General features: G+C 45.8%; 3 protein-coding genes across 5 annotated transcripts; 1 reads left to right on the forward strand and 2 right to left on the reverse strand.

Annotated features, from left to right (window-relative positions):
• The first annotated feature begins 72 nt into the window (after positions 1-72).
• Positions 73-2,774, forward strand: LOC117430626 (thioredoxin domain-containing protein 17-like). The gene is made up of 4 exons (XM_059001693.1): positions 73-604; positions 1,247-1,328; positions 1,698-1,773; positions 2,165-2,774. Exons 1-4 carry the CDS (start codon positions 457-459, stop codon positions 2,231-2,233), a joined length of 375 nt encoding a protein of 124 aa, XP_058857676.1. The 5' UTR covers positions 73-456; the 3' UTR covers positions 2,234-2,774.
• Positions 2,775-3,323: 549 nt separating this feature from the next.
• Positions 3,324-8,761, reverse strand: LOC117964200 (mediator of RNA polymerase II transcription subunit 31). The gene is made up of 4 exons (XM_059001692.1): positions 8,499-8,761; positions 8,123-8,197; positions 4,593-4,689; positions 3,324-4,137 (listed from the first exon to the last, which is right to left on the reverse strand). The coding sequence occupies exons 1-4, from the start codon at positions 8,518-8,520 to the stop codon at positions 3,945-3,947; spliced, it is 387 nt and encodes a 128-aa protein (XP_058857675.1). The 5' UTR covers positions 8,521-8,761; the 3' UTR covers positions 3,324-3,944.
• A 2,429-nt stretch (positions 8,762-11,190) lies between these two features.
• On the reverse strand, positions 11,191-25,391 carry LOC131701781 (Na(+)/citrate cotransporter-like). 3 transcript variants are annotated; one of them, XM_059001689.1, is made up of 13 exons: positions 25,243-25,391; positions 22,690-22,794; positions 17,698-17,826; positions 17,172-17,308; positions 16,232-16,419; positions 15,844-16,013; positions 15,429-15,553; positions 14,727-14,939; positions 14,280-14,386; positions 13,819-13,937; positions 13,213-13,374; positions 12,419-12,556; positions 11,191-12,327 (listed from the first exon to the last, which is right to left on the reverse strand). In XM_059001689.1, exons 2-13 carry the CDS (start codon positions 22,789-22,791, stop codon positions 12,202-12,204), a joined length of 1,716 nt encoding a protein of 571 aa, XP_058857672.1. In that variant the 5' UTR covers positions 22,792-22,794; positions 25,243-25,391; the 3' UTR covers positions 11,191-12,201. The 3 variants fall into 3 exon arrangements, with proteins under 3 accessions (XP_058857672.1, XP_058857674.1, XP_058857673.1); XM_059001691.1 differs by having other exon boundaries at positions 22,690-22,791; positions 25,243-25,382; XM_059001690.1 differs by lacking the exon at positions 25,243-25,391 and adding an exon at positions 23,161-23,181.
• Between the last annotated feature and the right edge of the window lie 13 nt (positions 25,392-25,404).

Consider the following 25,404-nt stretch of genomic DNA (forward strand, 5'->3'; position numbering starts at 1 on the left):
GGCTTTAAAGGGACAATCTTACTTTACAAACTGGTGCTGGAATTGTGTACTGTATAGAATTGTCCTGTGGTTGCTATGAGATACCTGTGTACCCACGGTAAAGCCGTGGCGTTTAAACACAGGCGATTTGTTTGTGTTTAAGCGTTACAACACATGGCATGATTAAAACACTCAACTGTAAATAAATGCATCAAATAGAAAAATGCGCTTGACGGCGCTGGAGGACTTCAAGTGGTTCAGTCTGTTTAAGAGGCGATGTGACAGGAAGCTGCATTGCATTGCACTGTGCTGTGCTCACTCGGAGTGGCTAAGGGACACCAGCAGCACAGAAGCTGGAGCAGCAGTCTCTCTCTGCAAACAGGGAGTGCTTGAATCTAGATATACGTGTCGGCTATTTTAAAATTCAAACAAAAAGCACACACTCGAGGGGTGTAATATATTGTAGCCCCAGCTACCATGGCGCGTCAGTACGAAGAGGTTACAGTCCGCGGGTACGATGAGTTTATGAAGGCCGTATCGCAGCGTAAGGGCAAAGACGTGTTTGCCTATTTCTCCGGCAGTAAAAACGAGCAAGGCTGCAGTTGGTGTCCTGACTGCGTGAAAGGTAAGAGACAGGAGCCGTGTTTGTGTAATCTGATCTGATCGATTGCATTTTAGACTTAGACAAAATTAGAGCAAGTTATCGTAACAGTATAGTTAAGGATTACAATAACAGGTAGATGCCAGTTAAAAAATGATCCGAAACATTACAAAGAAGCGCTCAGAATATGTTCAAAGTCCACACAAGTGCAGCAGCCTCACGTTATTCTGCACTGAAATGTCTTTAACCCTATCGGAGATCGACTGCGACGTCACATGATGATGCAAATTCCGCAGTATTACATATATATCATAATGTGCAATGTAAGATAGGCAGGGTTGTGTGTGTGTGTGTGTGTGTGTGTGTGTGGCATTAATTGAATTCACACGCCCTCCACTTATGTTAAAACCTGCGTATTATATGGATGAGGTGAGGCTGACCTATGGACACCTATGTTTATATTTGTAAACGCCATGGTGTTGAGTGTGTGTGTGTGGGGTTTGTTACAGGACTCTGGTGACTCTGGGGGTGGGCGCCTGTCCTGTCCTGTCCTGTCTTGTCCATCCCTTGAGTATAGCCTGATGGAAAATCTAGATGGGACCAATAAATACCTTGATAGTCAGAAATCTGATAGAATCTCTCTCTCTCTGTCTCTCTCTCTCTCAGCGGAGCCGATAGTGCGAGGCGAGTTGGGTTACCTGCCACCCGGCTCTGTTTTCATCTACTGCCAAGTCGGGGAACGCTCCTAGTAAGTGTGTGGTGCCAGAGGGGCGACCTGGGGAGGAGGAGGAGGAGGGGGGTGATAACTTCATGTTAACCTGTTGTAGTAGCAGCAGCACATGTTCTTGAGCCATGGAGAACAATTCCCATTGCATGATAACTTCCAACTGCATAATGGTGACAGTGATGGGGTTTAAGGGATTAAAACAGAACGTTTTGGACAAACAGCCCTTCAGCTGCGCAGACAGAAAACGCAGTGCAGTAAACTTGTTATTTTTCAATACTTTTGTGGATGATGTCATGAGCATGTCGGAATAGAATGTTCACTCCGAGAGGTTCCAGAGTCCCTCGTTTTGAAGATAGATGCATGTACCTGTTTCCTCTCCCCTCTCTCCAGCTGGAAGGACCCGAACAACGAGTTTAAAAAGACGCTGAAGCTGAGCGGAGTGCCCACGCTGCTTCGCTACGGCACGGTGAGTGTTCCGGGGGCGTTCCTCGCCCCGCTGGGCTGTCATGTTATTTCATGCGTGAGATGCCATGAACCCGAAGAGCGACGGCTTGAGGGTTTATTAATGCAATCTCACACCAAGGGTGTCTTAAACTGCACACGTGATACTAGAGCACTAATAACGTTTGTGATCACTTGCTGCCTCATGCTGCTGAATGTTCAATCTGTGCAGCTGGTGACTGCATTGAACTCAGCGGGTTTATATTTTGCAAGTCTTGTGTATGAAATTGGTGACTGCACCTTTGTGTATAGTTCTGATACAGGCAATGGCATGCTGCAGCTCAGATTCAGGGGGGGGGGGGGGGGGGTAGCTGTATTTATTTGTTTGCTTATGCATTGATTTGTTTTATTTTTAGCCCCAGAAGCTGGTGGAGGAGGAGTGCTTTAAGAAAGACCTGGTGCGCATGATGTTCACCGAGGATTAGATTCCCCCAGCTGGGACCCCTGGTCTCCCCGATCCACCCTCTCTGATCAATCTCACCGTCCCGTTCGCCTTAAAGAGATACCGTGCCACAGGGAGGGGGAACAAGACTCCCCTTGCATAGCATTCTGAACCACAGTACGGGCTTTACTGGAATCCCAGAACGAAACGCTGTTTGCAGTTAAGATCGCAGAACCCGGAGTGGCTCCAACTGCTGTGCGACGGGAGTCTTATTTCCATGTTTTAATCCACCCCCCCCGTATGTATAAAATAAACACAAGTAAAGGTTTCTACGGTAGAGGGGCATCCATGAGACTGGTTTACTGGTCTGCTGTATTGTATTCAGGGTCCTCACAGAGCACGAGAGTGGTCTGCAGTGTTGACACTGTATTCATTGAGTTGGGACTCAAAAGTCATTGCTTTGTATCGGTGGACTCCACAAAACACAACAGCACTTGCGGTTGATAGCTGAAATGAATATATGTATAGGCTTACTGTATACATTAAAATGCTATTAAACAATAAAACTAAGTTGTAATACACTACCATATTTTGCATTCCAGTTCTAATTTGTACTGTGTAATTCTATCCAGGTGCACTTTAGAAGTGAGAGCATAAGGGAAAAAAAAACTGTTGCCTCTAGAGTAGGTTGCAGCTAAAATATTTACTATATTACACCAGCAGATGGCAGCAATGCAAGACAAACACAAGGTTCAGTTTGTATGTGCAGAGTTAGAAGGGGATGTGAGAGCTCAATGAACTGCATGAACCCCAGCTAGTCACTGCAGGCTGTAGGTACAGCACATCTATAGCAGCTTCTGGAAAAACAAGCAAGCTACAACATAGACAAGGGCTTTCTAAGAAAACCACTGAAGCGTTTCCTGTCATTTTCATGACATGTGCAAAGACCTTGTGCGTCTGCTGGACTGTGTGTGTGTGTGTGTGTGTATTAAAACAAATTATCTGTCAATTTGCAGCCCTCCATTATACAGCATTCAGAAACCATGATTAAAGGAGCTCTGTTACCAAATAACGAGCATGGCCACAGAAACTGATAATTAGTGAAATCACAAAGACACAAAACACAGCCCATGTAGGGAAAATAAAATGAAAGTGGTTTACTAAGAACACAAACAGTATAACAACACGCCCCTTGATGCACTCCGAGGGGGTTCTGTCTGCAACAGGCATTCACAACGTTCACATCGCCTTCACGCTCCACGTTAAAGGTGTGTTTGCAGCAGATCCATGAAACTACGCTCCACAAGGAACCAGGTTCTGGGTCTGCAGTGTGGAAGGTACTGTAGCAGGCTTCAGTAGCCGGAGGGTTTGGCTGCAGTTTGAAAGGGACTGTGGGGGAAAGAGGTTTCTGGGCTGCCCTGTGGCACCCTCTCCATGGTCCACGGCGGAGGCTAGTTCCCACCTGAGGAAAGGACCCCTGGAGTGGCGAGGGTGTGGCTTGAGCCGAGGGACTGTGTGGATCGGATCCATTTTCTCCAATTCTGGAATCTTTCTAAACTCCTCGGCTTGTGGCTCAAAGCCCCAAGGCGGACCAATGTAATCTCGGAGTTGGTGAAGTGAATCGCTGGTATCACAGCAGTCCCTCGATCAAAACCACACAGGCTGGTCACTCCCCCTGGGGTGGAGTGTCCCACGCCTCACAATGACACCCTAAAAGGTCCTTTCGCTCCGACGGGAGCCGCACTGCACCCCGCTCACTTGGGCGCTGCGTTGCTCTGTTGCTGCTGCTCCGCCAGGGCCTGCTGCATGCGCATGCGCTTGCGGGAGTAGTGCTGCCAGTGCAGGAGCTGCTGCTCGTCGATGAACTTGGCACACTGCCCGTTCACCAGCTCCTTGCGGAAATGCTCGTACTGCAGCAGCTCCAGCATGTGTAGGCTCTGCGGGTACCTGGGGCAGGAGAGAGAGAGAGAGTGAGAGAGACGGACAGGGGTCAGTTCACAAGCGAGGCAGACCTGGACCTACAATTGCAATTCTGAATTCATTGCAATTGCAATGTAACTATATTTGCAGCTGAACCTTGCCACACCTGTGTAACTGCAGTTGCAATTGTAAATGATGCCATTTGATTGATCAATTACACCCCTTTCTAAGCTTAAGCATTTCCACAACACGTGTTGCGTTTTGCACCGAGCGATCGTTGTTCTCGATTTTTCAACCCCTTTCGGTGACCCTGTTTTGTTAAAGCATGTTTCTGTATTTGTAGCTGATTATATAGACTAAACAGAGAAAACATGCTAGTATGTAGTTGTGGATGTTACTTTTCAGTATCACTGTAGAATTGTAATTTCAGTACACAATGCTGCTGTAGGATAACGAGCAATGCAAACCGCCCCAATACTCACTTCAGGTACTTGGCATATTCCGGGTCCTTCCAGTACAGCAGATACTTCAGGTAGTTCACAAACGGCTTCTCTTGCAGATAGCCTCTCTGGGCAAGGACTGCAGGAGAGAACGCAGGGGATTGTACTGTCAGTGTATTAAGGACTGCAGGAGAGAACGCAGGGGATTGTACTGTCAGTGTATTAAGGACTGCGGGAGAGAACGCAGGGGATTGTACTGTCAGTGTATTAAGGACTGCGGGAGAGAACGCAGGGGATGGTACTGTCAGTGTATTAAGGACTGCGGGAGAGAACGCAGGGGATGGTACTGTCAGTGTATTAAGGACTGCAGGAGAGAACGCAGGGGATTGTACTGTCAGTGTATTAAGGACTGCGGGAGAGAACGCAGGGGATTGTACTGTCAGTGTATTAAGGACTGCAGGAGAGAACGCAGGGGATTGTACTGTCAGTGTATTAAGGACTGCGGGAGAGAACGCAGGGGATGGTACTGTCAGTGTATTAAGGACTGCAGGAGAGAACGCAGGGGATTGTACTGTCAGTGTATTAAGGACTGCGGGAGAGAACGCAGGGGATTGTACTGTCAGTGTATTAAGGACTGCAGGAGAGAACGCAGGGGATGATACTGTCAGTGTATTAAGGACTGCGGGAGAGAACGCAGGGGATTGTACTGTCAGTGTATTAAGGACTGCAGGAGAGAACGCAGGGGATGGTACTGTCAGTGTATTAAGGACTGCGGGAGAGAACGCAGGGGATGGTACTGTCAGTGTATTAAGGACTGCGGGAGAGAACGCAGGGGATTGTACTGTCAGTGTATTAAGGACTGTGGGAGAGAACGCAGGGGATTGTACTGTCAGTGTATTAAGGACTGCAGGAGAGAACGCAGGGGATTGTACTGTCAGTGTATTAAGGACTGCAGGAGAGAACGCAGGGGATTGTACTGTCAGTGTATTAAGGACTGCGGGAGAGAGCGCAGGGGATTGTACTGTCAGTGTATTAAGGACTACAGGAGAGAACGCAGGGGATGGTACTGTCAGTGTATTATAGGGTGGAGGTGCAATTCATTTGAAAAGACTTGAAGTATCTGGTTTCATAAAAGACCCTGTGACTGAGTCCCTTCAGTATTTAGAAATCCCAGCTCACAAACACATCTTTCTGATTTGGTCTTTGATTTCGCTAGCAAGCATTCTGGAGCCCTTGTGACGCGGTTTATTTATCATTATTTTTTGGAAAGCGTCCTGGAATGTTTGCGAATGAAGGTCGCTGTATAAGTGAAACTGGTATGGCATACAAACACATTACAGGAGTGTGATGTGCTGAGTCCTTGCTGGTTTATACACACACACACACATTACAGGAGTCTGATGTGCTGAGTCCTTGCTGGTTTATACACACACACACACATTACAGGAGTCTGATGTGCTGAGTCCTTTCTGGTTTATACACACACACATTACAGGAGTGTGATGTGCTGAGTCCTTGCTGGTTTATACACACACACACACATTACAGGAGTCTGATGTGCTGAGTCCTTGCTGGTTTATACACACACACATTACAGGAGTCTGATGTGCTGAGTCCTTGCTGGTTTATATACACACACACACACACATTACAGGAGTGTGATGTGCTGAGTCCTTACTGGTTTATACACACACACATTACAGGAGTCTGATGTGCTGAGTCCTTGCTGGTTTATACATACACACACACACACACACTACAGGAGGGTGATGTGCTGAGTCCTTTCTGGTTTATACATACACACACACACACACACTACAGGAGGGTGATGTGCTGAGTCCTTTCTGGTTTATACACACACACACACACACACATTACAGGAGTGTGATGTGCTGAGTCCTTTCTGGTTTATACACACACACACACACACACACATTACAGGAGGGTGATGTGCTGAGTCCTTTCTGGTTTATACATACACACACACTACAGGAGGGTGATGTGCTGAGTCCTTTCTGGTTTATACATACACACACACACACACTACAGGAGGGTGATGTGCTGAGTCCTTTCTGGTTTATACACACACACACACACACACACATTACAGGAGTGTGATGTGCTGAGTCCTTTCTGGTTTATACACACACACACATTACAGGAGTGTGATGTGCTGAGTCCTTGCTGGTTTATACACACATACACACACACACACACTACAGGAGGGTGATGTGCTGAGTCCTTTCTGGTTTATACACACACACATTACAGGAGTGTGATGTGCTGAGTCCTTGCTGGTTTATACACACACACACACAAACACATTACAGGAGTGTGATGTGCTGAGTCCTTTCTGGTTTATACACACATACACACACACACACACTACAGGAGGGTGATGTGCTGAGTCCTTTCTGGTTTATACACACACATACACACACACACACACATTACAGGAGTCTGATGTGCTGAGTCCTTTCTGGTTTATACACACACACACACACATTACAGGAGTGTGATGTGCTGAGTCCTTTCTGGTTTATACACACACACATTACAGGAGTGTGATGTGCTGAGTCCTTTCTGGTTTATACACACATACACACACACACACACATTACAGGAGTGTGATGTGCTGAGTCCTTTCTGGTTTATACACACACACACACACACACATTACAGGAGTGTGATGTGCTGAGTCCTTGCTGGTTTATACACACATACACACACACACACACTACAGGAGGGTGATGTGCTGAGTCCTTTCTGGTTTATACACATACACACACACACACACACTACAGGAGGGTGATGTGCTGAGTCCTTTCTGGTTTATACACACACACACACACACACACATTACAGGAGTGTGATGTGCTGAGTCCTTTCTGGTTTATACACACACACACACACACACTACAGGAGGGTGATGTGCTGAGTCCTTTCTGGTTTATACACACACACACTACAGGAGGGTGATGTGCCGAGTCCTTTCTGGTTTATACACACACACACACACACACACACATTACAGGAGTGTGATGTGCTGAGTCCTTTCTGGTTTATACACACACACATTACAGGGGTGTGATGTGCTGAGTCCTTTCTGGTTTATACACACACACACACACACACACACTACAGGAGTGTGATGTGCTGAGTCCTTTCTGGTTTATACACACACACACACACACACACACTACAGGAGGGTGATGTGCTGAGTCCTTTCTGGTTTATACACACACACACACACACACTACAGGAGGGTGATGTGCTGAGTCCTTTCTGGTTTATACACACACACACACACACACACATTACAGGAGTGTGATGTGCTGAGTCCTTTCTGGTTTATACACACACACATTACAGGGGTGTGATGTGCTGAGTCCTTTCTGGTTTATACACACACACACACACACACACACTACAGGAGTGTGATGTGCTGAGCCCTTACTGGTTTATACACACAGTGCATCTTTTGAATAGGTCGTTCTCACTCGTGCATCCACGCGTGCTATGCAGTGGGAGCCGTGTGTCGGAGCCCGTTGCTGATGCTGCAGTGTACTCACAGTTGAGGTAATTGGGGTTAGCCAGGCACTGTACAAACTCCAACTCGAGCTGGAACCGAATCCGCGCCTGCTCCTCTTCAAGGGAAGGAGAAAGAATGCTATAACAAGCGGCTCACAAAGTCATTCTGAGATAAAAACGCACAGCAACAAACAGAAATAAAACACGCTTTTGAAACAATTGAGGATGTGGCCCGGTGTACTTTTGATTACGGTGAATGGGCGATAGTTCACAGATTAACTGTTCCAACAATCCACTACAGCCACAGTATGTAGCGTTTGAACCAAATCAATTTACTGAATTTACTGTGCGACTGAGCTACAACTCCACTAACTGAGTTAAATAAACGTTTCTTATCTTTTTCACTTCCTTAGTTACCTGATTCCATTGCACTCGCCATGACAGCGGGTTGTGTATCGTGCGATTATTTCAATCCACAGAAATAATTCAAAACTACAACGAAACAAACACCCGACAGCAAACCTTAAGAAAGTGTCACTGAAACAATTTAAACGAAAAAAAAAAATCAAATTCCAGCGGAGTCTCTTTCTACAATCACAACTCGGCCATCTTCACCGGAAGTTGACGAGAGACGTACACGTTCACGTAAAACGTATTTGACGCCGCCCACTGACGGCGAACACGTTCTTCTCGTGTAATTGCTAAGTTTAAGAGTCCCAGGTATGTTATATTCGGGTATATTTAATAGGTTTGGCTGAGATGCAGTTTGGGGCATTTTTTTTGCTCCAAAAAATTAAATTAAACTATCAGTGTTACAAATTAATCTACAAAAAAAAAAAAAAAAAAAATTGGTTCACGGAAATTTCTGTTTCTGTACTCAGCAGGGATGCTATGTTACTGTTGACCACAAGAGGGCGTCATCCTCTGCATACACAGAACCCTGTGTGCTGGTGGGTCACTGATCTCTCTAACCAAGCCATCCAGCAATATTTAACGCAAAGAGATATACGAGTAACTAGTTAAACCGTTAACTGCTCCGCGCTTTTGAGCGGACACTATCTGTCCTTGAACTACGTCTGCAGTGGGCTGTCCCGTAGACAGGTCTTATAAGGGTTAACATTTCCATTCAAGTAACAGTATACCAAGGGGCTAGTGCACAGATCCCAAGCAGACAGTATACCAAGGGGCTAGTGCACAGATCCCAAGCAGACAGTATACCAAGGGGCTAGTGCACAGATCCCACGCAGACAGTATACCAAGGGGCTAGTGTACAGATCCCACGCAGACAGTATACCAAGGGGCTAGTGCACAGATCCCATGCAGACAGTATACCAAGGGGCTAGTGCACAGATCTCACGCAGACAGTATACCAAGGGGCTAGTGCACAGATCCCAAGCAGACAGTATACCAAGGGGCTAGTGTACAGATCCCAAGCAGACAGTATACCAAGGGGCTAGTGTACAGATCCCACGCAGACAGTATACCAAGGGGCTAGTGCACAGATCCCAAGCAGACAGTATACCAAGGGGCTAGTGTACAGATCCCAAGCAGACAGTATACCAAGGGGCTAGTGTACAGATCCCACGCAGACAGTATACCAAGGGGCTAGTGCACAGATCCCAAGCAGACAGTATACCAAGGGGCTAGTGCACAGATCTCACGCAGACAGTATACCAAGGGGCTAGTGCACAGATCCCAAGCAGACAGTATACCAAGGGGCTAGTGCACAGATCCCAAGCAGACAGTATACCAAGGGGCTAGTGCACAGATCTCACGCAGACAGTATACCAAGGGGCTAGTGCACAGATCCCAAGCAGACAGTATACCAAGGGGCTAGTGTACAGATCCCAAGCAGACAGTATACCAAGGGGCTAGTGCACAGATCCCAAGCAGACAGTATACCAAGGGGCTAGTGCACAGATCCCAAGCAGACAGTATACCAAGGGGCTAGTGTACAGATCCCACGCAGACAGTATACCAAGGGGCTAGTGTACAGATCCCACGCAGACAGATCCCAGTGGGTTAACGTGTCTTGTTACGCTTGATGCAGAGAAAGAGCAGCCCATTCGGTGTATATATAGTATATGATTGAGGATTCACTGCGCCATGTACTTGTTATAAGGAGTTAATGACGGGGTATTTAGAAATGGGGACATTCGGAGATTGCACTCTGTAATTATGACTGTCTGGAGCGGATTGCAGTTCTCAGTGCTGCTGGGGCTTGTCTGATTGCAGGCTCAACCCCTGTTAAACATTTCAGTTTTTTTTAATTGCTGTAATCCCAGTGCAGACTGGGGCAGAGCCAGGCACTGTGCATGGCTGCACTCCTCTAGGCTGAGTTTCTATAAGGAGTTTTATTCAGCGTTCTGTACATGTTTGAAAGCTTTTCCAAACGTGTTCGCCTTCCTATCGTCAACCTGTTAAAAGTTTCCCAAAGCTCTGCAAAGTGTAATAAAGCACAGCGCAATCAGAGGCGAGCATTGTAAAGCACACAGAGGAACGGTACAGCATGGGAACGCACAGTGAAAGCATGGGAACAGAAAACTGCGACATTACAGCTCACGTTTTTATAACGGTAGCTTCGTGACAAACTGGACTTTTTTGATCATCCAATCGTGCAACGCTGTATTTAAGCAGCACGCTGTCACGCAGCAGCATTCGAATCCAGCGCATTGTAGAATTGAGATTCAGCATATCCTGGACTTGTTTCTCGAGACCCTGGGAGCGATGGTAAAAGGCTCAGCGGTGGAGGTCTGTGTTAAGGTGTTAACAAAGGCTTTGCAAACCCAGCCTGGTCTGTCCTGTATTGCTCCTCCATGACCTCACCGAGGCACCACACCACTCCCTCAGTCTCCAGAGAAACACGCTTGCTTTTTGGTTTTCAAATGATCGTTTGTTCTGTGCATCAATGATATTGCTGTTACCGCTATATTTATTAAAGTAAGGATCCGCGGTGGGGCTCAAATACTGTATTTCTTACGCTGGAGAGCAGCGCGTTCATATTTGTATTTTTAAATGATATCACAATGGTACAAACACACACACAGCCAGTCATCTGTAGCAGTGCAGTAGCTCCAGGGTGGTATCCGTACACACGCGTTTCAGCGTAGGCAATTCAAATCGTTTATTTTATTTTTTAACTTAGAATCTATGATTGAGATTTTTTTTTTAAATTATAGATGCAAGCATTGGTATAATAATAGTCATAGTCATCCAGTTTTGAATAACAAAATAATATAAACAAAACATTTATTTACATATATTCGTTTTTCTTTTAATTAAAAACAGATTACATATAGTACAGCATAAAACCACCCCTTGTTATTATTATTATTATTATTATTATTATTATTATTATTATGAATGCACTACATATTCCAATATAATGTGTTCTGTTATCAGTATTGATAGAGAGGGCTGGTTAATGGTAATCATTGAGTGCTATTCTGATCACTTTACAGAATTTACACTTTCTGTCCTGAAGGTTTTTTTCCAGCTGGTTTGGAGGAAAGTAGGATCCTTACTATGTTAGAATCAAGGCACATGCCAAAGGATTCATTTAGGTGAACTTGCATGGTGGAATGTACATTTCAGTAACTGTTGAATAGAATTAGTGTCACGTTACTCTGTATTAAAAATCAAGATGAAACACATTCTAAAGATCTGACTGGCTGTGCACAGTATGGTTGAGTTGAGGGTCTGTTGACATGATTATCAGTCTGCAATACGATTCTGAAACAGAAAGTTAGGCCACTCTGGTTTGAAACATACTTATATACAAATGTGAATAGCAATTTTATAAACATATCATTGAAATATAATGCAAGCAACTGTAGGAGGCTGTGTGGTCCAATGGTTAAAGAAAAGGGCTTGTAATCAGGGGGTTACAAGCCCTGTGTGACCCTGAGTGGTGTAAGTGATTCAGCAGCTGATGCATAGTTCACACATCCTAGTCTCTGTGAGTCGCCTTGGATAAAGACATCTGCTAAATAAACACATAATAATATGTAATGTGCATAAAAGAGTACAAAACCAGCCCCCCAACAACAAGATATCCAGGGGGGGAGGCTCCTCTCTTGATCTCTCCTCCCGGGTCCCCAATCACTTCTCGATCGGTGCTTCAGACCCCCGTGGTGTTGGCCCATTGTGGAAAGGTGTTCAGGTCAAACATGAAGCGTCCCCAGGTGTTGAAGGACAGCGTGATGCAGAGGATCCCGATGATGTTCATCACCAATCCAGCCTTCACCTGATCAGAGAGAGAGGACAACAATCACACACACACACACGCCAAAAAGAGACGCGGAAGATGTGACTGCAAAGGAAAAGAGTGTGCTCACCATGTCAGACACCTGCAGGTACCCGTATGAGAAGACGATGGCGTTGGGGGGCGTGGCCACAGGCAGCATAAAGGCGAAGGAGGCGCTGAGTGTGCAGGGCACCATCACATAGAGAGGGTTAATACCGATGGCCTGGGACTGAAACAACAGCAACACACACACCATTAACCAGGAGCAACCATTCACAGATAATTATTACACAGTTAAAAGATCTGCAGTGCGGGTGACGGGAGTGAGATTGCAATCGATTACCAGGGAAGGCTCTGGATTGTGTGCAGATAACCTTCAGGACAAAATGATCCACCTGCAAACAGACCGCGCCTCCAGTCTTCACGTCATGGTCGCTCGGAGTTACAGGCTCCACGCGCAGTTTAAATACAAGCCTTTTAAAATGGAGCGTCCCGCTCGCCTGGGATTCATTCAGGCAGTTCAGATTCTCTGAGTGCGTTTCAAGATTCTGGATTGAGGCTGTAGGAAGTCTTTGAACTCTGATAAACACCAACAAGGGTTCCCTTCTAATCGTGCGGACAGATAGCCTCGGGGTCGAGCCTGTCTGTCTTGTTGGTTCACAGTGTGCCAGGGTTACACAAGCAACACATTTCAGGACAGTCAGGAGATTGCATTCTCTGTGCACCAATTAGGCAGCTCTGCCAGGAGACCAGTTTGCCAGGCAGACTGCTCCCCTGCCCGACTGAAAGGATGGCAAAGGAAATAGTGCCACTCAAATCTGCTCTGAACTCATTTCAGGTCAGTCGCCTAGCATTGACTCAAGGGTGCTGCCACGTGGTTCTTACCATGGAGGCAAGGACGGGCAGGAAGAGGGTGGCAGTGGCCACGTTGCTGGTGCACTCTGTGAAGGTGGAGATGAGTAGGCACAGGATGATAGTGATCGCCCAGGGAGGGACGGTATGGAGAGGGGTCATCTGACCGCCCAGCCACCTGGAGAGGCCGGACACCTGGACAGGGGAAACCAGTGAGGAGAGGGTTAACAGAGAGCCATGCGATCCTGCTCTAACATGCTATTGTGTATTTTCACAGCAGAAACGCTTCTGCATTCCTCCACAGCCGAGATGGTTTTAGGTGGATAATGTAAAAATAGTTGAACAAAGACCGGGGTTAATTAAGGCTTTATTTACAAGTTTTTATTTAAGCATGTTTTTATGTTTTTAATACAGAGACGTTTCACCTGAAGAAGAGACCGCTGAGGTCTTGAAAGCTTCTTTTTAATTATTTTAATTACTGTTTAGTTTTAGTCCTCTTTGAAATGGAAAACACTCTAGGTGCTTGTGATGCAATCCGTGACATGAATTAACAGAAGACAAATGAGCTTGGGAGCCTCCCTTGTGCTGCATGCTACAGAACGCTGTGTGTGCGGAGTCTGTGTAATTCCAGTCTCTCACCTCGCTCCCCTTGGCCAGTGCGAACCCCCCTCCCAGTAGCAGCACGATGTTCCACGGCATCTTCTTATGAACCACCTCCCAGCTGAGCAGAGGGGCCATGGGGCTGGAGCTCTGGGGATCTGAGAGACGCGACCCGTATCTCTGTTAAACACAGACTGCAATCTGTCTACCACACCTCCACTATCAGAACCTTATCATAACCCCAGCTCTGTAGCTTGTAGCAGTGAAACAGGGGCTCTGAAAAAAAAACAATAACCTTAAATCAGCCCCCTCGCCCCCTCCCCTCTAGACTATTCACTACTGTGGAATGAGAGAGAATGGAAGAAGTATCGAGTGTGTAACACATCTACACCCCATCACAAGCCTCCCAGCCCCAACCCTTTACTGCCCGCTATCCTGAACTGGATTTCAGCCCCTCATGCCTGTCTGATTCTGGGAATAGTAATGATCTGATGTGATACCCGTCTCGTTGCTCTCGTCTCTCCAGAAGCAGAGCTGTGGTTTCTTTGAGGGGACGATGAAGAGGAGGACTGCGACGAAGACTGCCATTGTGGCGTCTGTCACATACCTGCAGAGGCAAACACACGCGAGTCAAACTAGGATAATATATACTGGGATACAAAGGCAAACTCCAGTCTCGTTTTTTTTTCTGTACACGTAACAAATTAGCATGCTGTATTTTTACAAGGTGATGTCTTACTAGGGTGCCCCTGTACACAGAGGAATGCTTGTACAGTGACACAGGTAGACACAGCATTAAGGTCAAATCTATACCAGAAGGGCGACCATATGGCTCCAGGTTTACTCCAATGCGTTCAGGTACCTTTCGCCTGTCTGTTTCCTTTAGGAGATGCAGGACTACAAGTACCAGAATGCACTGCGCTGTAAACAGGAAGGGCAGTGCCTACTCTGAGTCTGTGTTGAAGAGGAGCGAGGCCCAGCCAGGCATGAAGCCGGGGTCTCGGCTGAACCACAGCAGGATGAGCAGAACGAAGAGACCCAGGACGTTCATTTCTGCGAAGGACACCGGTCCCAGGCATCGGTAATCCTCTTTGATCATGTTGTAGGCAGCAAGCTCCTTCTCCGACTTCATCGTGCCGCAGCCCCACGTCTTCTTGAAGCTGAACAAAAAAAGATTTCAAAGAAAGCTCGAAAAACAAAAAAACATGACCACATATGAAACCTCCCTCTTCGACCACAGCAATTTTGGGAGCAGGATAAATCACAATGTGGTTGTGGTTTTTCGGGGAAGCTTTTTTTGTGGACCCGAAGCACCTAGAAATTCTCTTTAGGAGAACCGCCCTGTCTCCTAGGATTATCCCAGAGGGGCTGGAGTCCTAAGGATCAAAGAGGCACAACACAGGCCCGATATCTCTGTTAAACACTGACTACAAACCTTCTGTCCAATCTTCCCTGCTATCATAATCCAATCCAAACCCCAACCCGCTACTTTAAGCAGTGGAGCTGGGGCTCTGACAAAAACATAATCTTAAAGCAGCCCCCTTCCCAGAACACCTTCTTCTGTAGTTGAAAGACAGCTACAGTGATTACTGCATAAGGGGTAGATTTAAGACGTGGCCACAGTGCCCCTTCCTCAGTAGCACACTCACTTGAATCCAATGAAGACGAACTGCAACCAGAGCCAGGCCAGGGTCAGCATGATTATCATGTTGGGGAAGGCGAAGCCAAACCAGGAGGCGAAGTTAATGATGTCACCGTTCTGAGGGAACAGCCTGTGGAGGTAAGAGGGGTTAGAGCTGAGAGGCGGAGAGGCACTATAAACCACAATAACTAGGTGTCCCACAAGCTGTACCACCCCACTCTCCCTACGAAACCTGCTCGTCACATCAGTACATCATTACAGCAATCACGCTATGTGCCACTGCATTGATTGATGTTCAGTGAGGAAGGTCACTACTTGTTTTACAATACGGGCTCCTGCATGCTGCAGGCAGTTTGGATGGAGGCATGTTAAGACAGTAAGAGAGGCAGAGCTGGGTTGAGGTACTAGAAGGTGACTTGCAGGTTCATCTGGCCCTTCAGTACGAGGTTGGGCCCGGTGCCCGTCAGCGTGGCCGTGCCTCCGATGCTGGCCGCGTAGCACACGCACAGCGTCATCCCTTTACACATGTTCTTCCGCGCCGCAGCGTTGTCATGGTCACCTGACTCTGTTACCGCACCCCCGTTCTCTACCACTGGGGAGTGAAGAACAAAAGAAAAGTTTGGGAATGACAAAAGTTTTATAGAATAAAATATACCATTAGAATTCCTGTAACATTCCCAGGGTATTCCTCTTGTTAGCAGAACCCTGAACAGATTGACCGGATCACAGCACTGCCAGCAACCGCAGCACAACAGTCCCCAAGCACTGCACAGACTGTGTCCTAAAACCGGCTGGTATTTACAGACCCACCCTGGACATCCATGAGCTTGATGCTGGTGTTGTCCCCGGACTCGGGTGCGAGCTCCCTGGCCTCGGCCTCGCTGGAGTCCAGCTGCTCCAGCACGGCATGGACGATGGGCACCATCATGGCAGTGGTGGCCGTGTTGCTGATCCACATGGACAGGAAGGCCGTGGTCACCATGAACCCCAGCATCAGCCTGTCGCGAGACACACACGCAGTCCTGTCACTAGTGGCACGAACCGGCTGTCTGATTATTCGGACTGAGCTCTCCACGGAAATCAGGTGAAGGTCGCTGGGGTCGATCGGGCTAATTTACCATTCCAAGTGAAACGAGCGAAGAGAGCTGCTGGGACTTGTGTTGATTGCTGCTTTTCTGTGGAGAACACCGAGCCACCCAAGCAGCTGTTTCTTCACTTGGACTGGTAAATTAGCCTGATCAACACTAATGATCCTCACCTGTGGAGAGCTTGATCTAATGAAATGATCGGTCCATGCAGCACTACCTGTCATACCCCATTCCCATGTCTTCAGAGAGGACTGATCTCAAAACTGTGAAGGGTCCTGAAGGATCCCAGTGATTCAGCATCTTGGCAGCTTGGCAGCTTAGCAGCTTGGCTTGGTAATCTGTAATAACCCACATTCTATTGCATAAGCACTACAGCTGACCCCTATATTTGGCATGCATATCTTTGACAAGGAGGACAACATTCTAACACTTGAAAAATGTTTAACCCTTTCATGCATCATATGGGGACGGATCTAAAAAAAAAAAACTCTTCTAGTCTTTATATGGGGCCATATGGAAGATACAAATGCAGGACGCCATTTTTTCCACCCCCTGCAAAGCAATGGAAAGAAATGTCATGCATGAAAGAGCTAAACATGTGAACTTGTTGCCGTCCTCGGCTCAGTGTGAATGATAATGAAGCAGTGTTTAAGGTGTCTCACAGCGCTGGTCTGACCCCCACAACGAGCAGCACTCTCAGAGCAATGCGCTTGTGCAGATTCCAGTGCTCCACAGCCACGGCCACCATCAGCCCGCCCAGAAACAGCATGTTGGTGTCCTTCAGGTACTGCATACACACCTGGGAGGGTGGGAGGGAGCAGACAGGGGCTGAGCGGCCACTGAGGCAATGCAGGTCATTACCAATCATTCAAACACTGAGTTAGCTGTGTAGCAATTACTTCTCAACTTCAGTAAGTAATTCTAGAGACTGATGAGGGTTCTTAGGGATACCATATAAGAGCCAACTTCTCAGTGTTCTGGTGTGTTTCACATGGCTTTGTCCAGGGAAAGTGTGTTTGATGATGTATCAGTCTATTCCTTTTTATTATTTAAACATGCAGACTTCATGGTATTGAGTCTGTCTATCATTTCTGCTCAAAAACAAACCTAGGCACATGTATCTACTATGAAAGGCGGTATATAAAAAATACAGATATGATATTATATCATTATGCATGTGCTCTGTACCTTTCCCGACTCCAGGACCCCCAGCATGGGAAAGAGCACAGCTGGCAGGAGGGCGGTGACAGCCAGGGGCATTGCTTCGGTACACCAGTACACTGCCATGAGAGCGATCACATAGCCACAGCGAGCCTCCTGCGGGGAGAGACACAGCGGGCTCACACACACGCACCCACATCACGCATGCCAACTGACACGATTTGCCTTTAGCAGCTGCTGGTTTGGAGGTTCTGCTACGGCGAAGACGTATAATACTACGATTTTTATTAAATAAATACATGATGGATAGTCCCTGGGCGTTTGTGAAATATTATTTCAGTACCATGTGTCTGTTTTCCTGTTTAAAACGGATGAATGGTTCTTAAATAATAGAGTATTTCACTGACAGATTATTGTGGCATTTTAACGGACATACTAAAAGCTCTGAGCCGGTTTAGTGGTCCTTCAGAAAGTCAATTGATTTAAACATGCATGCAGGTACAATTTTACTGTCCGATTTCGTCAGCCTGCAGCTGCATTTTTCAATGACTGTCGGGTCTTTGATCCAAATCAAAAGAATTATCTCGGCATTGCTGAGAAAGCAGTGTTTGTGAGGACAAATAGCACATCGTGAATACCGTGCTTACTACGAAATGAAATCATCCAGTTCTCGAAAAACAGAGAAACGAGATTCCGATCGCTTGCTGTAATTATTTTCAGTATAATATATGTGAACAAACAAACCGAAACGCAAAATAACTGCAAACTGTACCACAGCCCAAACAACAGACGCAAACAAAAAGTCTTTCAACTTCAAACGTTATTTTTTTAAGGCATGTAAAACCTGCAGTTGGTGTTTGCGGTCCTGTAGAAACCCAAAGGTTATGTAAAGCGAACATTTTTGTTTATAGTTGTAAAATAGGAATCACAAATCAAACCAAAAAACGTGACTCTCCTCAATCAAAAAGATCGAGGTTGGCTTGTCAGAAATACCGAGTGGGATTTACCACAGAATGGTGTTTCAATCTAACGTCTACTGTGAATACTGCGGGACAGACTTCTCTGTGAAACACGGTGTATCACTCGCGTAGGCACGAAGAAACACCAGCAGTACGCACAGTCTGACACGCCACATTACTGTGTTTGTGCAAAGAGGTTAAGAGCTTTAACATGTAAATAAAAAAAATAAAAAAATAACTATGTTAAAACCTTTCTTGAGGTGTTGTTATTTTTTTTATATAGTTTTGAAGTTGACTATTTCAGTCCAGGCTTGATAGCACTTACTCTCCATTTCTAATATTTAAATCCAGAATAAATAGAATTTCAAATTAAAAAAAAAAAAAAAAAAAAGTATTTTTATTGGGGTTCTTAATTTCTAAATGCCTCGTGTTTACAATTACCAAAATTATAGGTTGAACAGCAAAAATGAGGTCCTAGCAGCCCCTTGCTTTATATAAAAAAATCTGATACTATGCATGCAGCTGGACACAGCACAGCGAGGTCAGACACACCCACATGCATGCAGCTGGACACAGCACAGCGAGGTCAGACACACCCGCATGCATGCAGCTGGACACAGCACAGCGGGGTCAGACACACCCGCATGCATGCAGCTGGACACAGCACAGCGGGGTCAGACACACCCGCATGCATGCAGCTGGACACAGCACAGCGGGGTCAGACACACCCGCATGCATGCAGCTGGACACAGCACAGCGGGGTCAGACACACCCGCATGCATGCAGCTGGACACAGCACAGCGAGGTCAGACACACCCACATGCATGCAGCTGGACACAGCACAGCGGGGTCAGACACACCCGCATGCATGCAGCTGGACACAGCACAGCGAGGTCAGACACACCTGCTGTCATTTTCATTTCATTGTATATATATATATATATATATATATATATATATATATATATATATATATATATATATATATATATATATATATATTATTGATGAGTATCCTGTTGGATCCTGATTCTCCTTGGATACAAGTGGATGCTGAATGAGTTAAGGGTTGTGCCAGTGAGGTGGAGTGTGTAAACCGGCCTGAATAAATACATTCTTTCCCATGCCAGATTGAAGAGTCAGACACAGTCACACGCCTGGGTAGAACTACTTTGCTTTTGTTTTTTTAGCAAAGCACTCTTGCATGTTTTGCAAACTGTACTCAATGTGTGTCTTTAGGGTCTGCACTGAAGCCCTCGCATGAACACACACTCTGGAATCTGTAGAAACTCTATGAAACCTGGAAGTGGCTTGCTTCAATCCCCTGGCACACCTCTGAGGATTTAAATGAAAAGCCTCAGTTCATCTCAATGAGGCCCCGAGCACACACTCACACATACAAACAGATAGAGACACAGACACACTAACGTAATCAGGGGTATTCCCCTGACAGGCTCAAACCCAACCAATAACCAGCCTACTTCACAGATCAGGCGACCACAGCCTGATTAAAACAGGGCGCTGATTACAGCATTTGAGGTACCAGGTGAAAATGCAATTATCATGTGGAAAAAAACCACACACGCACACACCCACACACCCACATGCATTATCAACATTGTGTCAACATCATTATGGGAATTAGACTGTAGTCTGAGCTCGTCTGAGGCCGGCTGTGACTGTGGAAGGAATGACAGGGGTGTAATTAACAGGTTAACACAAACCTCTTGCTCCGTGCCAAAGAGACTCATTACCGCTGTATCTCCTACACTCAGTGACTGCTTCACCAAGTGCCCTGCATTGCAGACCTGTATCTCCAGTATCATGAACAGACACGGTCTCCCTGATTTTACTGCTTCTAATTCAATCATTCTGTATGTCAGTTTTTGAGTTTCATGGCTTAGTGTTTCTTTGCAGTAATCAATGGCTCTCTCTCTCTCTATACATTCTCCTAGGACACAAGGTTATCTTACAGCCAGGTAAATAAAAGGTAGCCAATAAAAAGCCCCCCAGGTTGGCACTGTCTAACAGGAAACACACATCTGTACCCCTGGCAGGGCTGAGTTGTTATCTCAGTGCACTGCGGCCCCTATATCAGTATTTTCAACTCTGCGGCGGGTGTTTTGAGTTGCAGGTTAACTACACTGCGTGTGAGATTGGGAATCGCAGTGACCCGTGCACTGACCTTCGTCTCACTCTAGGTGCTGCATTGCTTACTATGGTGCTCCAAAGTCTCCCTTGTACTGCTTGGATGTTCCCAGCGTTTCACCTCGCTCTTTGAGTTTGTTGTGACGTTTCATCTTAACCGCACACAGTGACTCACAAGTATCGGCGCACGAGCTTAATCCCTGCTCTCAGGATTCCCAGAAATGGGAATTCTTTCACTACCAGTGTTGGTAGCATTAGCAGCTCAAGGGCAGGTAGAGTGGTTCAGCATGAGGCTGCCATTGGTCATATTTTTGCATTCTAATGTTATCCCAGACATAATGTTCCATAAAGCCTGATCTCTATTATTAGCTGTTGTCTAAATTGCTATTTCAGGTTTTCCACTCAATCTTATTCGCTTAGTTCTGCTTGACACACGCATCCACGTTTAGAATTCACACCCTAGCCTTTGTATTTAATGTATTTGCATTGTTTTTTTTACTGCTGTATGTAATGTATCATGCATTGTTCCTCACTATCTTGTAAAGTGCTTTGTGATGGTGGTCCACTATGAAAGGCGCTATATAAAATAAATACTGATTGATTGATTGATTGATTGATTGATTGATTGGTTGACTGACTGGTTACATCAGGACCAGCTCTGTGCAATGAAAATGACTCCAGGTTTACAATGGTGCCACTGCTGTGACCTGTTTGGCATGAAGACAAGAAGACCACAATGTCATTTTTAGTTATGATTAGGGTCTCACTCTCCCAATGCTTTTTAGATGATATTTATTGCAGCAGCTGTAAACCCACAGTATCTGGCACTTGGGCTAGTATGGACATCCTGAAGCTGTTAAAGATTAAAAGGTGAGAGGAAAGGGCATTCTGTTATCCAGTTACAACCTCACCGCTGAAAAACACACCCAGGGCAGGTGACAGATTAACACAGAGGGGTAAGGTGCAGGAGCAGGAGGTTAGGGAGAGCTGCAGTTCATTTATTTAGCACAGAAGGTTGGGGAAACTGTCTGCCATGTTGGCTCCACCAGGTCCACTTTCTACAGCAGGATGCTAACTCTGTGCTGGAGCCACAATGGAGATGTTGCTTCCTTGGTCCACACCATAGGCTGCATTTAGGAAGCAAAAAATAACTACAACATTTTTCTAATTGTATGCATTCCATTCTTAATACGTCATTAAAAGGATGGGAATGATAAGAATTAAAACGCTTACAAACACCTAAAAAAAAATGATCAAAAAATACATCACGGGCCACTTAATTGAAAATCTATTTAGTTTATTGGCATTTTGGAAGAGGTGGATTCTGGATGTTCTGATATAGAACCATATGGCTCCATTTGGGCGTTGAGCAGAACCCTTACTCTGTTAAAATTCTATGAAGTAACAGTCTTACATGGCAGATAACCACCTGTTTCGTTTTAAATAAAACAATTAAAAAAAAATCATGATCCATGATTTATTAATCATGATCCATGAAGTATTAAAGTAATCATGCTGTAATAATATTAGGAGTGATGTCAATTGGAAAAGATGCATGCGTCAAACCTCAGGACATTGCATGGGGATAAAATACATTCCAAAACTTTACAGAAATCTTTGACCCTGCATATGGGGCACTGCCATTATAAGCATGCAACGTTCTACATTTCTAATGCAAGGAATTGCTCTCCAGCAAACAGACCCCTGAAGTTTTAAAACGGGATAATTACATCATCAAATCAGTGCGTAATTAAGCTATGAACGCTAGAGAAACTGCAACAGCGTGCAACTACCAAAAACAAACACTTTCTGAAACATTACTGTAGAGCAAAATTGCATGGAAACACTTTTTTTTTTTATATATAATATCATTTTAAAATCCTTGCAAATAATTGCAACGATGATCAAATACCTTGGTTTGGATGAGCAACGGCAGAGGCAATAGCAGAAGCGGAGTGAGAACAATCACAAAAGCATTCTTCAGCTTCCAAAGTCTTTTCAGGAAGGGTGCCATCTTCTGGTGTGGTGAGAGACAGAGAGAGAGAGAGGGGAGAGAGAGAGATAGGCTGTGAGTAACAGAGAACTGTGCTCCGGTCCAGAGACTGAAAGAGTGAACAAGCGAGGGAGGACGCAGAGAGAGGAGGGCTAAGGAGATGACACATTCCCAAAGAAAGCCTTTCCACAAAACCACACTTCAATATGAACTGTTTGACGTTGCATCATACCCCGGAGCTGTCAAGCGCATCGCCCCTCTCTCGCTGCATCGCAAGGCTGGTTTTAACCACATGCACCATTGAGCAGTTAAACATTGCACCATGCTAAACACCTCCTGAATCTTAAACAGTTACAGATTTCAATGTAACTATAACATGTTACAACGCACCTTGAACCCTGCAGCTGTTTACGAGTTGAGAACAATCAAAAAAAGTCTAATTAAGCTAATTATGAGTTCAGGTAAGGGCTTAGTTAAGTAATTGAGAGCCGAGTTGAAATAAAAAGCCTCGAGGCGGAGAAGCACCGAGGACCCGAGGATACCGCGGGCATCAAAGCCTAGGCACTGGGGCCGAAGCACCAAGCACCAAGCACCGAGGGCTAAAGCACCAATGCACTGAGAGCTGTGTGTCTCTGTTTGGGCTGCTTGCAGTCACACAGCCTGGAACAGCGCGTAGCTTACACAACGGTGTGGAGCGTAGCCTGCAGACAGCTGCAGTGCAGTCACACGACCAGTGCAGCGCGAAGCTTACAGTGGAGTGGAGCAACTCAGATAGAGTCTGATCGCATGCAGCACAGAACCGGTGCAGCTGCGTGGCACAGCCAACAGACGGGAGAAAAAAAAGACAGAAGCGAGAGAGAAAGAGAGAGACTTTTTTAAATTATTATTATTTTATAATTATTATTAATATCGGACCTACACATCGCTTTTATAGGTGTGTTTTGAATGTGCGTAGTAATAGTAATTCACATCCAGTAAGGGCACTTGGCCGCGCAAAGCGAGTGGGCGTGCCGAGGTCTCCCAGAGTCTTAATTCGAGTCAACAGCGGCGCGCAGCGGAGTGGGCCTAGCTGGGGGATCACGTTCTCCCGTCTCTTAATTTTACTTTTTAAAACAGCTGCAAAGCAGACAGAACACGAAAGCAGCAAGCTGCAAGGAAAGCAGACTGCGATCCCAGGCGATGGAGGCGGAGGAAAGGGTTTTGAGTGTTGTGTTTTGTTTGTTTTTAAACGAAATTTGAGTAGCATTATTATTATTATTATTATTATTATTATTATTATTATTATTATTATTATTATTATTATTTAGCTCTGACTTCCGCTGCAGAGTTTCTGATTCCGAGCCGAGCCGGCTTCCAGCAATACAATTACAAGGGAACTGCGGACGAACTCGACACAGAGAGCTCTTAAGAGTCAGTCGCACAGCTGGATAAATTTAGTTTATACTTACCTTGTTTACGCACATGAACTGAAACGTAAAGAGACTGAAGTCTCCGTGCGACTATTTTATTACCTCGGGAGGCGGGACCGAGGACGAAACTCCACAGGTCTGATGCGTGGCGTGTTTTAGAACCCAGCCGATTCTAAAGTATTTATTTTGACGCACTTAATGATATAATGCCAATACCCCCCCAAAAAAACAAAACAAAAACTATTTGCTTTAGTGCAATGTTTGCAAAAACTACGACATCGTCAGTGTTGGTATTATTATTATTATTATTATTATTATTATTACAGATATACACCTTGGTACAAACGTACGTTCAAGGGTGTCCATGAGCAAGCAGTTTGCAATGACGTAATCCAATTGCATGACGTAATGCACTCTCACGCAGACAGGCTGACTGGTATTGCGCGAGTTTAATCTGATTGGAAATCGATATGCTTCTTCGTGCTTTGAGAGGTAAAGCGGAACAATGCAGCCCTGTTACTCGCGCATACCTGAAGACCCCCCCCCCCCCCCCCCGCCCCCCAACCCCATTCTAATTAACAGGAAACACGAGCCCTCGCGTTCACGCACAGTGAACACGCTTCTGGGGGGGGGGGGGGGGTGATGCTTAAAATGTACACTTAAGATTTAATTTTCTGATTTTGTTCATTTACGTACACGACTTGCTCTCTCTCTCTCTCTCTCCCTCTCTCTCTCTCTCTCTCTGCTATAATAAATATTCGTTAGTTTAGTACACACTGTATAAAGTAGACAGAGATAATCCCACGCTTCATTCATCATAATCAACATCAATTCTTCTTGGACGAACAAGACCCTCACTCTGCAGTGTGATGCATCATTCTCACTGTACACTTGTCCTAAACCTGCAACGCTACACACATCATTAAGCTCCGCAAGAGAACATCGGTATGTCAGCACCCTTCACCCTTCAAATGAATCTGTCAAAGCGCTTAATTACAACAGAGATTATGCATTATGTTCTAAGTTTAGGCATAGCCCAACACTAAAAACAGCTGCATATTACCTTCTCCGATGTTGCAGATCAGCCCTGTAGACGCCGCTGATTCTGGGACCACGAATAAACCCTGCGGTTTAACTTCACTGACTGAACAGAGTGGGGGACGGGGGAAGATTCTGGATAGGACTGTGATGGGAGGAGGGTGCGAGAGGGGGGCATTCACAGTCA

Source organism: Acipenser ruthenus, chromosome 26 (assembly GCF_902713425.1).
Source record: "Acipenser ruthenus chromosome 26, fAciRut3.2 maternal haplotype, whole genome shotgun sequence".
NCBI classification, from domain to species: domain Eukaryota; kingdom Metazoa; phylum Chordata; class Actinopteri; order Acipenseriformes; family Acipenseridae; genus Acipenser; species Acipenser ruthenus.

Excerpts from the sequence above, each read along its gene's own strand:
- LOC131701781 (XM_059001689.1), bottom strand. The coding sequence starts at position 22,791 with ATGGCACCCTTCCTGAAAAGACTTTGGAAGCTGAAGAATGCTTTTGTG. Across the intron at positions 16,420-17,171 it reads GTGGGGGTCAGACCAGCGCT|GCTGATGCTGGGGTTCATGG; the intron begins GTGAGACACCTT and ends GTCTCGCGACAG. Across the intron at positions 12,557-13,212 it reads TGCCCGTCCTTGCCTCCATG|TCCCAGGCCATCGGTATTAA; the intron begins GTAAGAACCACG and ends CTGTTGTTTCAG.
- LOC117964200 (XM_059001692.1), bottom strand. The coding sequence starts at position 8,520 with ATGGCGAGTGCAATGGAATCAG. Across the intron at positions 8,198-8,498 it reads GGCGAGTGCAATGGAATCAG|AGGAGCAGGCGCGGATTCGG; the intron begins GTAACTAAGGAA and ends CTTCCCTTGAAG. Across the intron at positions 4,138-4,592 it reads GAATATGCCAAGTACCTGAA|GTACCCGCAGAGCCTACACA; the intron begins GTGAGTATTGGG and ends CTCCTGCCCCAG.
- LOC117430626 (XM_059001693.1), top strand. The coding sequence starts at position 457 with ATGGCGCGTCAGTACGAAGAGGTTACAGTCCGCGGGTACGATGAGTTT. Across the intron at positions 605-1,246 it reads GTGTCCTGACTGCGTGAAAG|CGGAGCCGATAGTGCGAGGC; the intron begins GTAAGAGACAGG and ends TCTCTCTCTCAG. Across the intron at positions 1,329-1,697 it reads CAAGTCGGGGAACGCTCCTA|CTGGAAGGACCCGAACAACG; the intron begins GTAAGTGTGTGG and ends CCCTCTCTCCAG.